The sequence below is a fragment of the Crinia signifera genome, chromosome 3 (genome assembly GCF_055691185.1).
Source record: "Crinia signifera chromosome 3, ASM5569118v1, whole genome shotgun sequence".
In the NCBI taxonomy this organism is placed as follows: domain Eukaryota; kingdom Metazoa; phylum Chordata; class Amphibia; order Anura; family Myobatrachidae; genus Crinia; species Crinia signifera.
Genome location: NC_139219.1, coordinates 285,725,208 through 285,738,380, shown reverse-complemented (window position 1 = coordinate 285,738,380; position 13,173 = coordinate 285,725,208). Strand labels below are relative to the sequence as shown.

The 13,173-nt window shown below is 45.2% G+C and overlaps 1 protein-coding gene across 1 annotated transcript; it reads right to left on the bottom strand.

The window, feature by feature from the left end:
- Positions 1–3,512: 3,512 nt before the first annotated feature.
- On the bottom strand, positions 3,513–12,015 carry LOC146062751 (galactose-3-O-sulfotransferase 2-like). Its single transcript, XM_083174786.1, has 3 exons — positions 11,321–12,015; positions 7,970–8,411; positions 3,513–5,040 (listed from the first exon to the last, which is right to left on the bottom strand). Exons 1-3 carry the CDS (start codon positions 11,392–11,394, stop codon positions 4,228–4,230), a joined length of 1,329 nt encoding a protein of 442 aa, XP_083030912.1. The 5' UTR covers positions 11,395–12,015; the 3' UTR covers positions 3,513–4,227.
- Positions 12,016–13,173: the final 1,158 nt, after the last annotated feature.

Here is a 13,173-nt window from a genome sequence, read left to right as displayed (position 1 = left end):
TGTAAATGGGTACACTGGGTCATCCGACTCTTCTCCCGTTTGCAGCAATGGGGAAGCTCAACCTCCAGACCGCAGCTGACGGGGGTTGGAGGCAGCACAGCAGCTTACCTTGATGCTGGGCTTGCCCCCAGCACGACAATCAGTGGTCCCGGCATTTGGAGATGATAACATCTCCAAGCACCGCCCCCTTTTACACTGCGGGTCAGCACCGCAGTGTAAATGGTGCAAATCCTGGATCCGACCTGGCTTTGAACAGTCTTCCAAATACTAGGTCGAGTTTGGGTGTAAAAGGGGTATAAACAGGGTATGAAGCTGGGTCCAACCCTGGGAATTGTTCAAAGACCAGAGTCACACTAGGGACTTTGATGCAAATGGGGTATTTATTTATTTATTTATTAACAGTTTCTTATATAGATTCCACAGCACTTTACAGAGAATATTTGAACATTCAGAACCTTCTCCAGTGGAGCTTACAATCTATATTCCCTACCACATGTACACGTACACGCACACACAGACATTCTAGGGTTAATTTGTTAGGAGCCAATTAGCCTATCAGTATATTTTTGGATTGTGGGAGGAAACCGGAGTACCCGGAGTAAACCCACACAAGTACGGGGAGAATATAACAACTCTGCACAGTTAGGTGGGAATCGAACCCATGACCTCAGCGCTGTGAGGTAGTAATGCTAACCATTACACCATCCGTACTGCCTAGCCAGGGTAGAAAACAGGCAGGACCTGGGTAGAGGGCAGTGTAAATGGGTACACCGGGTCATCCGACTCGGCTCCCGTTTGCAGCAATGGGGGAGCTCAACCTCCAGACCGCAGGTTTCTCAAAGATAAAGATATAAGAAAACAATGGTAGAGTTGTATTAATATATTCTTATAAATGTATAGGCATAAAAATGGTATATAAAGAGGGGAAGATAATAGGTGTACCACTACTCACGGTTAGTTGGGATATTTTCAAGCTTGTAAATGTTTCTTTGATCAGGGGTGATTCTCCAGTCCTCAAAAGCTGAAATGGTGCTCTCAACGTGAAGACGTGAAAAATAGAATTAAGTATAATCCGTATTCAGTGCTAAATGTAGCGTTGTGATTTGAGGTAGGTGAGTGAATACTGCAATCCACGGCGTACCTCACTTACAAATTTAGGTATAGATATAAACACATCAAAGGTATTTTTATATAATAAGTGAAGCAGAAGTGGGCGTACCCCGGCTCACACGTTATGTGAATGGTATATTCATATAATTGTTTCTTTTGGAGTCCTTTTTGCCGCCCAATCTTCAAGTGTGTGGTTCAACCAGGAGATACAGTGTTCTGGTCTCGGAGAAATGCAGAAAGAAGTGTGTAAGTACGATCAATATTAGACAACGTGTAGTAAAACGTGATTTTGAGGTAGGTATGTGAATACTGCAATCCACAGCAAACCTCACTCACCAAATAAGGTGTAATAGGAAGCACGTCAAATATATATATAGCAGTTTATTTTGGGATCCTTTTTGAGGTTCTATCAATATCTTCCACTGTGGTTGCTTGTGGGGATGTGATATTCAAAATGTGGATTTTTTTTTAAATCCAATGTGTATCTTAATGTATGTTTAATTTAGTAAATGTAGATGAAAACACCCAGTGTGTCACTTACATAAGGACATGTAGCATTCAGTACATAAAGGTTTCTTTTAAGGCTGGATACCAGAAGGAACGCAGCAAAGAACAGTGTACCTGACTCACCCCCCAATAAAGTGAAGGACGTGCCTGTAAGGGTTTCTTTATATAGATGAATTACCAGGTGAAATCCCACACTGTACCACACTGACTAGAAAAAGGGGGGTTCCACCCCTATAGCGGTTTCTTTTAGGTGTCTTGTCTTTTATCGTAAATATATTCCCCAAATAATTTTGCTTTGTGCCACCATATTGTGGAATGGTAAAAAAAAATTTTAAGAGACATGGTAATATTCCAATCAGGGAGTTCATAAGTAAGATGGTACATAATACTATAGTTCTCCAGAGATCATGGGAAATTGATATACAACAGTATTAAAAACATAAAAAAAACAAAATGTAAAAATACAAACAGCAGATATTGGCCACTATAAAGCAAAGTTCTTTAAAAGTGCGAAATGGCTTCCCTGCCCATCTCTGCTTCATGGAGACGGGCAGGGTTTGGGGGCAGACTGGGGGGCTGTGTTGGAGCCGCTGGGACTTGACGGAGGGCTCCGACAGAGAGGGACGGCAGGGATGGCGTGGAGTCATGATTGGCGATTCCATCATCAGGAGCAGCTCCATTGAGAGCTTCTCCATCTGTATCCCAAGCCAATGAAATCGGATGAAAACAGGTCAAATTGGATTTGCATGTGGGGGCCTTTAGGAAGAGGAAAAAAAGGCCTTCCACCTTTAGTGGAAGTTTATAATTCCAGGCTTTCTAAATTACACAGCTGTAGCTGGAGAAACAGAAGTCCAGGTTGTTCAGCTCACCCAGAGACAGCAGGAAGTCAGGTGATGGAGAGGGGGGGGTTTAAAATCCTATTTACCCACAATGCACTCACTGTCTGTTAGAGGCCAGTGAGCAGGACTCAGTTAATAGCCTCAAGGACTGTGTACATTGGCCGTGTCAGGAGGGCATAGCATGTGTAACTTCGAGCCAATGCAGCAGAAAGACGATTGAGCATGGGAAGTGCTAGGACCTTTTATGTTTATGTTTAGTTTTCTGTGTGTACATGTGTGACCTGGCCCAAGCATATGTATGCTGTGCTACAGTCTCCTGACTCCAGTAAAAACACTGTAGTTGTAGCCGGAAAACCTGTCTGCGAGTCCTTATTTACAGTACCCATGCTACACATAGTTGTCACAACAGATTTAGGTCTGGGGGCCACTAGCATATTAAAATCAATGGCTTCCACACAGGTGTAGTAATGTATTAATCCCTACTATTTTAGATGTTGGCTCCGCCTATATTTGATTTGTCGCTGCCCACATAGGCCACTCTAGAAATTTTTCCAAAGGCCACTTCTAGTTCCCAATCCACAACTGAGCCTTTGTATAGCCTAACAGTCAGGGCCCGGTCTACCATTGAGCAGAATAAAGACGCCACCACCACACTTTCACCAGAGCTTCTGAAAAGTCTGTATCGTTATGTGGGGTGGGGGTGGGAACAGTAAGCTCAAGTTTTAACCTTGCACCGGCCCTGCTAACGGTCACTTTCACATTCCTGCTCTGCACATATTGGGGTAAATTTACTAAGATGGGATGTTGCCCATAGCAACCAATCAGATTATATCCATTATATTCTAGAAAGTGCTAAATAAATAAGTCCCATCTTCACTAGAACCCTCATCTTAGTAAATTAACCACATTGTGTGTCATTCATTTATTTCTAAATAAAATAGAATAGAATCAACTTTATTGGCCATGTATGCTTGCGCACACTAGGAATTTTTTGTGGATTACAGTGCAGCATCAGGCAGGGATGGGGGGGGGGGGGGGGCATTGCATACATTACATTAAGACATTACATGCAGGAACCACATGCCCGCCGGGCTGCACAGCGCCTAGGCAGCCATCAACGGCGCCACTGGTCGTTGCAGCAGCCAGGTGGGTAACAACATAAGCAGGGACAGTACAGTTTATCACACAGGGAGCACATACTCGTCAAAGCTGCACAACGCCTAGGCAGCCGTCCATGGCGCCACTGGTCGTTGCAGCAGCCCGGTAGGTAGCAATATAAACAGGGACAGTATATTTATCACATGGGGAACACATACCTGCCGACTGCACAGCACCTAGGCAGCCATCAGCGGCGCCACTGGTCATTGCAGCAGCCAGGTATGTAACAATAGAGCAAGACAGCACAGTATAGCAGAGACAGTATGGTTATCACAAGGGAGACATAGGGTTACGTAGGCTGAGTGCACATTGTCCTTGGCAGCCATTTGCGGTGCCATCTTCCTGTGGGAGAACCAGGGGGGGGGGGCAGGGGGAGAGTGAGTCAGTGAGGCCTGGGGAGAGTCAGTGAGGCCTGGGGCTGACCGGTGGGGGGGTCACCGCCTCTGGAGGACATGCCGTGGGCCGAGATGTACGCCTGCGGCCGGGTCCTGTGCGCATCCTGAGCTTCAGAGGGGGAGCTGGGGGAGAGGCACAGCCGTTTTTCCACTGCAAACCCAACTTAATAAAAAAAAAGGGAGGGGGGTTTATAGGGGCACTTTAAAAAATATATGGCTTAATTGACGGTTCTGTTTTTTAAACCATGCCCAAATTTACTAAAGTTCTGTATTGTGGACTTGTATAACATTTGCGTAAACTGAAGTTCTGGGGTTACAAGTCTTTGACACAATGACCTCTCAGTCTCTCCAAGTCCGGGTTTTATGTTGTAACCAAGAATTCTGGCCAATCCAGCCTGGTACGGTTGCAGAGATTTGTCTTTTATTCTATTTGGGTCCACTTGACCTTGAAGACAGATCTCTGATTGCACAGCCCGCCTCTTCTGTAATTCTTGCACCTCTCGTTGCATCCTATCTTGTCCAAATTTGTCTACCCGTGCCCAAAAGGAACTGTTAAAGTAGGTATACAGCTGCCAGTCTAACTGATTCCAGGATTTGATCATGTCTTGAGTTTCAAGGGAAAGGACTTTTCGGCTGGAGCTGTTCCTACTATTTAGTGGAAAAGATAGAACATCATCAAAACTCCAGCAAAGAGCATCTTTTAAAAGCACTAAAGACTCATCAAAGTACTCTGTAATCAGGACCAAGTTAAATGTAGTTTCTACAGCTTGTCGGGTCAGGTGGTAGTACTTTGGTGTTACCGCACCATCTTGGTGAAATCCAAGATCAAATGTCATGAGATTCCTGCCATAATTTCGGAGTTTACTTGATTTGTTGTAGTATTTGTAGGGGTTTCTCAAGAACTCTTCCAAGCTATTGGCCTTTTCAAAGATGTCTACGGTCTTATAATATGAGAATGAGGATTCCATCAGTGACACTGGATTTCGCAGTATGGTGAAATAAAATGTGTCATCCGGCATCACCTTTTTCACCTGTAGAAATTTAATATCAAGTTATACTCTTAATTTTCATCATTTCATTTGCAAACTTATCTTTACCTATTTTTTCCACATCGTTTATAAATGCGACAAAGGGGTGTATACGGGATGCAGTTAAAATCCCGGCGTTCAGAATCCCGACGCCGGAATCCCGACCGCCGAAATCCCGACACATTCTCCCTCCGTGGGTGTCCACGGTGTGCCGAGCGTAGCGAGCCCGCAAGGGGGGCGATCCACGTCCCCCCCTTGTCAGCATTTCGGCTGTCGGGATTCCGGCGTCGGGATTCTGAACGCCGGGATCCCGACCGCCAGGATTCAGTACTGAATCCGTGTATACAATCATGGCTGAGTTTTTCACCAGGAGAAAAAAGTGGCAAAGATTCGCCTATCAGTATTCAATCATGGGCATTTTTGCCTGTTTTTTAGTACATTTTAGCCCATGACATTTCACTTTATTTTGGAAGGGTGGGGGCAAATCTTGCTGGGGCAAAAACGGGAGTGAATTCTCCAAAACCAAGTGAATTTGCGGCAATTTCGCTGATACATGCTGTTTTTTGGTAATGCTGAAATTTTTGTGATAAACAGGCGATTTTCCGTCTGGCCAGAATTTAGTCCAGTATTGAATACGAGCCAAAGTGCCTTAAGGTCCATACACACTGGGTGATTTTGCCCAGCCAGTCTGGACAGCAATGATGGGGAAAATCGCTGGTATGAAAATCGCTCAGTGTGTATATTTTTGCCAGTTTTAACGATTTTCCCGGGGGTGGACAACTTTCCATAGCAGGGTGCTATGGAAGGCTGTCCACCCCATCTCTCATCTGCTGGTGAGCGGTGGACTTCAGCGATGACGTGGGATTACTCATCAAATCTCATGGCTGGCCCGTACACACTGTCAGTCAGCTCAAAATCCCCCAGTGTGTATGGGCCTTTACTCTATGTGACATAAGAACAGACAACTTATATACTCCACAGTTTGGATCACAATGGAGTAATGGAGCACTACTATAGCAGTTTAAGTGTCAGAAGGAGCAGCAGGGAGGACACCCCCAGCTGAAACCCCCACAAGTTTGCTACTAGGTTTGAGGGGTTCAATAGCTGTTCCAGGCCCTTTGCACTGGCATCACTAGTTCCTTGCAGCATTGAGGACATGAGGTAATGATATTACGTCGCTGTACATCAGACTCAGGTGGGGAGAGGGAGGCAGATAGAACTGGTGGGGCATGAATCTGGCAAGGCAGAGAGGACTGGTGGGGCATGACTCTGGCAAGGCAGAGAGGACTGGTGGGGCATGACTCTTGCAAGGCAGAGAGGACTGGTGGGGCAAGACTCTGGCAAGGCAGAGAGGACTGGTGGGGCATGACTCTGGCAAGGCAGATAGGATTGGTGCGGCATGACTCTGGCAAGGCAGATAGGACTGGTGGGGCATGACTCTGGCAAGGCAGATAGGACTGGTGGGGCATGACTCTGGCAAGGCAGATAGGACTGGTAGGGCATGACTCTGGCAAGGCAGATAGGACTGGTAGGGCATGACTCTGGCAAGGCAGATAGGACTGGGCGGGCATGACTCTGGCAAGGCAGATAGGACTGGTAGGGCATGACTCTGGCAAGGCAGATAGGGCTGGCAGGGCATGACTCTGGTAAGGCAGAGATGACTGGTGGGGCATGACTCTGGTAAGGCAGATAGGACTAGTGCGGCATGACTCTGGCAAGGCAGAAAGGACTGGTGGGGCATGACTCTGGTAAGGCAGATAGGGCTGGCAGGGCATGACTCTGGTAATGATTCTGACATGCATACGGTATGTTAGTATGTTTGTGGGAGGTGGGAGGTTGCTGTCTTAGTACATTATGTATGTACCCTATTGTATCTTCTTTATGTATTGCCAGCAGCCTATTCCCAGCTATTCCAATATCTGATTGGGACCTTCCACTCTTGTATCTGTTGAGAACACATTACATAAAGACTGGGGTATGGGTGAGGGAACAATAAAAAACATGCAAACAGGGGAGGTACAGAACATACAAATGTGCATATGGAGTAGTCTTATTGTGCAAAAAGGGGCATGTTGGGGTCTGATGAGCCTAATGGCATGTAAGGGGCATATGGAAGGTCCGATTGCTGTATAAGAGGCAGATAGGAAAAACCTGGGCTTCGGGAGCATATTTATTCATGTTTGCTCCCCTTCTTAGCAAAAGCTGGCTATGCCACTGATCCGTAGACATTTGCACTCCATAATTAACAAACCCTAATTAAAAGCCCCAAATACAGAACGCATTTGAATAATAAAATATATCCAGTTCTCTAGCAAAGTTATTCAATTTCTAAGACCCCTGGGCCACAAGATGCCTCTTGGATCAGTCAGAATCAGATGCAGGGCCATAAATGGGCCTGGCTACTTGGGGTGTGTTACCATACAGTATGCAAGAGGTCCTGATCATTGCAATCTCCCTTCCCTGATAGTACCTTTCCTACTATAAGTACTACAAATGGAGCTACTGCCATCTATCTCTATAATAGGATTAAGTGAGTAATTGGATTACTCTGCTAATCCCCTACTGTATTGTTCTATGTATTGTATTGCAGCTGAGAACAATAGGATAGCCATGGCTAGCCATGCTGAGCCATGGCCTAAGGAAGATAGATGAGATGGGCTCCAAATCCACCAGGTTTAGACAAGTTAAACAGTGACAAAAAATAATGAATTGCCAGAGGGGGGGACCTCACATCTAGTTTTGGATTAAAACTCCCCAATATCCAATGGTATCCAATTACAAAAGTTAATTTTAGGACTTAGAGTGCATTAAAAAAGGCACAGTGGTTTCTACAGAAAGCCAGCGACTGCAGGCCTGCTCCACTGTGTGTGTATTTAAATCTCCCGCACATACAGTAACTGTACTTCCCCCAAAATGTTCAATTGAAAGGTACCTCTGGCTGCAGGAACCGCATGTGATGACACATGATGTCATAATGATGATTGTTATTCCTGAAGAATCCTTCTACATAATAAGCATTGAAATAGCTGGGATAAAGGAACTGTGAGAGGTTGTAAGCAGGTAGGGCAAACGTTAGTCCGTGTGATTCTCCAAACCGGAATAAAATGTTCATGATGGTGCTGCTGGCTGTCTTGTGGGTCTTCAGGAAGAAGATGTGGGTGTGTGGCTGACAAGAACTCTCCTCCGAAACCTTTGTGTTAGAAGAATCTTCCTGACGGCCCACACTGAGCTCAAGCGGTTCCTCTAAGGAATCATCATTTTGCAGTAGAATGTTTGCAGAGTCATCAGTTTGGCTCCTGATTCTCTTACTAATGGTAACCTCCATGGCTTTAGCTGTATTGCTTGGCAGTTCAAGATTCAGGGGAACAGGGCACCTGTAGAGAGAGGTTACAGTACGTTCAGTCATGTACTCATGGTTGGCCTGCAGCGCATCATTTATGTTCATGTTACTTAGAGCCAGGCTTATTTTTAAACCACCCTCCAACTCCAAAGACCATACATAATATAATAAAATCAGTGTCAAATTGGACGTATGCTGGTAGCTGTGTAGTGCTCAAGCTGTGATGCGTGATGCCAGAGAATAAAATACCCCCCCCATGCAGCAGCGGTACCCCAGTGTGCGGGCCTTAGAGCATATTAATAATGAGGTAAAAACCCAGATAATGGGATTTTTTATGCATTTTTGTGTTAATGCATCCCAATCAGTCTGGTTCTCAGGTGAGGTGGATAGTATAGTGTAAACGTTGGTATAATTTGCAGACAGAGAAGTTTACTTTAACATTTCTTTGTAACAGTACAAATATGGAAAAAGGAAATCGCCAACATAAAGGGGGAAATTTACTAAAGGAAATTTGTAAACAATAGGTGTATTTGTATCCAGAAATACACTTATTTTTGACATTTACTATCCCGAAAATACGGTAATTCGTATTCGTATTGATAGCACATTAATACGACTACGAATTGCCGTATTTTCGGGATAGTAAATGTCAAAAATAAGTGTATTTCTGGATACAAATACACCTATTGTTTACAAATTTCCTTTAGTCAATTTCCCCCAAAGTTACTCAATCAGGTGTTGGGCCATCATGACAATTTAATAAGCCCGCTCGAAGCTAATGCTGATTGCCTCTGTGCTTATGCATGGGTTAGAGAGAAAGAGATGTAGTTTTACTCGCTGCCAACAGATGGCAGTGTTTCAGAGACATAAAACAGACACTAGACCTATATATATATATATGATACAGGGGGCGATTCTCTAACACAGAAATGCAGTAAAAACCCTGTTATCAGGGTTTTTACCGCATTTCTGTATGCTCTAACCCCCCCTCCACAGTGTCAACGCTGCGGAGGGAATCGCCAGCAAAAGCTGGCAATTCCCTGCAGAAGCCTATGGGCTTCTTACCGCAGCGCTGTGTGAGGGATCCGTCATGGATCCCTCCCAGTTTTGCAAGGGACAGCTCTTATCACAAGAGCTGTCCCTTGCGTTAATAACCCCATATGTTAGAGCATATGTGGTTATCAATAATGTGATGCCCGGCGAAAATGGGCAGCGGATGTTACAACATCCTGCCCACAGTGTCTTAATGAACTAATGGCTAGGATTCAGTAGATGCCCATGGCATCCATTCCCAGTTGTGCATTGTGGTCTGGTTAGTGTTCACTTAGTCATGACATCAAGTGGACAGGCCCGCGGACCTACTACTACACTCAAGGGCTGCCCCACTGTTTGGTAGAGATGCCCGGTGCATGCGCTTTACAGATCTCCGGACGTCAGAGACTGCTACAGCAACTCTGTGATGGGAGCGGTGAGGGGAGTGGCTGTGGCAGTGAGCAGTGAATTTTTAATTAATGATGGTGCAGTAAGTACCGCCCACCCCGGTCTCCTCACACTCTGTGCCTGTAATTCCACACCCTAGAAACTGTACCATTGAAAGTATAGAAATAGAGATGTGGCCACACCCCCTTTCCCGTGGCCATTCCCCTTTCTGATTTTGTACCGATTTCTGACCCTCGGGTGTTAGAGGGTAGGTCATAAGTGCTAAATCTCAGGAGTGGATGCAGAATTCATCAACACACACAAGCTATCAAGTCAGGAGTCGTGTGTTTCAAACAACAACACCACACCGATTTCATTGCTGTCATTGAGTATCATTGCAAACACATTCCTGGGCAACGCCGGGCGGTTCAGCTAGTATTAAATATATATATATATTTATATATAGTGCACTGTGTGTCCGGCACTCACCGCTGAATGTAGCTTTAAGTACCTGGTGCCTTCCCAAAAGACCTTTACAGCCTTGGTAACACGGATGGGAGTTTGGGCTCTTTGAGTGGGCTCTCCAGATGGTGTCATCAGAAAAGCGACACGGCTCCAGCCAGTGCTGGCGGAACTGTGGATCTCAGGGTACGTTCATCCACATATGGTGGGATTGCCCCCAGATTAGCTCCTACTGGGATGACATTTTTTCTCTTCTAGGAAAGATATTGGTTTCCCCGACCCCAAAAAATCCCTTGTCGGCTCTACTTTGCAGACCAGTTGCAGGGACCTCAAACCCTAAAAGCAAGCTATGTGGCCATGTACTCAACTCCGCCAGATTGCTGATCGCGGCAAACTGGAAACAGCCTACTGCCCCTTCCATTCAGGCCGTTATCAACAAGGTCTGGTTTGCAGCCTCCATGGAGTATATCACTGCGCTGCTACATGACTCAGCGGGGAAATACAGATCAATTTGGTCTCCCTGGTATGTATATTACCAGAGGCAACTCCCCGGGTAAATGCGATCATTATCTCTTGCCTGATGCTCTGAAAGATTTAACTCTTGAACAGTTGATACACTCTCATGTGCAAGGTTAGATGACACCCCCCTCTCTTTTATTTCTTTCTTTATTTTATTTTTTTCCGTCCCCCCCCCCCCCCCCCATTGCCCTTTTCTATTTTTATTTTTATTTGTGTTTCCCCAATGCAATTATTTTGCTGTTTGTTCGCTGTATTAACAAAAAAAAAAAAAAAGACAGTGGTACTCTTAACGGTATATTTTATTTATATGCATTATACCATGTTGTTTGTTTACACCGAATTGTCTGTAAATGCATTGTTCAGATATCAGTCTCATTTAAATGTACTGTTTGCCACTGTAAAAATAAAGAGTTTAAAAAAAAAAGAAAAGCGACACGGCGATGGACGACTGAGACATACACATACACAGGAATCATTGCTACAGAAAGGTGTCTCCATGAGTTGGTGGACAGGGGAAAAATCATTGGCTTACAGACCACTCACCTTGTGAATTTTCCCAGATTTGGAAAATGGGACAAGAAGAATATGATCCCAGTAAATATTGACATAGCGTACATCAGCCTCAGGAATCCAAGGTGCCTGCAGATCAGATTAACAGTTATTCCAGGCTCGTCACTGTGGATGGTATATGCAGCTATTTAATACATTATTTAAGATTCATCAAAGCCTGAAGCGGGACATAGTGGAGTGATAATCTACCAACCAATCAGCCCCCAATTGTCATTTTCTAACACAGCTTGTAACATAGCAGCTAGAAGCTGATTGGCTTGTACTTTCTCGCTCTCCAATTCTTTATAAAGCTCGAACAAACATGCCTATCTGTTCTTATCTTTACTTTCATTGTCCAGTGAAGCACCCCCACAGGGGGAGAGGGAGAATACGGCTTCTGCTCTATGCAACAGCTTCATGTCTATTATGCTGACTGTGCATACTTGCCTACCTCCTGCATTCTGCAGGAGACTCCCTGAAATAGCAGCAATCTCCCTCTCTCCCTCATTAGTCTAGCAATCTCCCTCATTTCACCTAGCCTACATTACACTGTTACATTTCTTAGGAAAAAAGCAATGAGAGATAGATACAGTTACATTGAATCATCAGCGCCGTTTCCCAGCACTTTACCAAGTATAGTATCTCTTACAAACTGCTCTGGGGCTCATCTACATTTGGATATAAGTCATTTTACAAGATTCCTCCCAGATGTAGCAGTACACACCCACGCTTCTAGGTGCCGCGTTCACAATCTCTTTTCACAGTCTCTCCATATATGGAACTAGACACGCCCTTTGGGTGGGACATGACACACTCCTTCAATGGGGAGCTGTGCAAAATTATATTACCAACTATAATCTCCCTGAAACTAGTGACAAGTATGTGACTGTGTGGTTTGGTAATGATGTCTGAGAACTCTGCTCCACACATCCCATCTGCCACTGATCATGATGGCCCTGTGCAGTAGGTTTAGAGGGTAGGAATCTGAATTGTGGGAATTAATAGGATGCGATTTTTAGTAACATTTTGAATTTGCATCTTATCACACCGTATCACACTTTTCGAATTCGCATTTTTTCCTTTAAAACCGATTATTTAATGGGATGCGAAAATGCACCATAAAAGTGCGATAAAGTGTGAGAAGATGCAATGTGATGCGAATTTAAGACACATAAATGTGTGATTTTCCCCACCGGTCATTTGCGAGTTTAGGACCAACCGAAATGCGAATTACAACACTGCCTCTGCATGCCAAATAACCCCCTAACCTATTGGCCCACCTAAGTCCCCTACATTATGCATCACACCCCCTATATAAAGGGGCACAGGCGCCATTTTGACCTTTGAAAGGTAGTAAGGAGCATGGAGAGAAGAGGAGCGATGTCTAGGAGAGGAGTGGCAGTAAGTGCAGGTGGCAAAGGGAGCAGTGGCCCACTGACAGACAGCAGCAGCGCCAGAGGAGCCAGCAGAGGCATGCTGAGAGGCAGCACAATGAGAGGGAGAGGCAGCAGTGTGCCAGGCAGCATGGCCACAGCAAGGCCAGGCCCAGCCCGGACCCCGGAGGAGCAGGCACAACAGGAGGAGGTGGAAGACCATCTTGCATCCCCATCACATCCACTCACACAGGATCTGTTCAGCACACAGTCCGAGGAGGAGCTGCAGGAGTCCCACATCTCTGAGGCTAGTTCCTGTAAGTACTACAGTGGAGCCTGGTTTTGTTCCTTGTTTATTTATAAAGTCCTGGCAAGCTGCCATATTCCTTCTCAGCACCAGTGCCTGTCAGCGCCAGGGAATTCTTCCCTGTGGTGGTTCCCTGTCTCTTCAGCTGGTTCCTGGTCTCGTGAGTA

What these genes read in the sequence shown, in the direction of transcription:
- LOC146062751 (XM_083174786.1), bottom strand. Translation starts at nt 11,394, where the DNA reads ATGTACGCTATGTCAATATTTACTGGGATCATATTCTTCTTGTCCCAT. An exon ending in AATCTGGGAAAATTCACAAG is followed by an intron (nt 8,412 to 11,320) that starts GTGAGTGGTCTG and finishes CTCTCTCTACAG; the next exon opens with GTGCCCTGTTCCCCTGAATC. An exon ending in TGCGGTTCCTGCAGCCAGAG is followed by an intron (nt 5,041 to 7,969) that starts GTACCTTTCAAT and finishes AAATTTCTACAG; the next exon opens with GTGAAAAAGGTGATGCCGGA.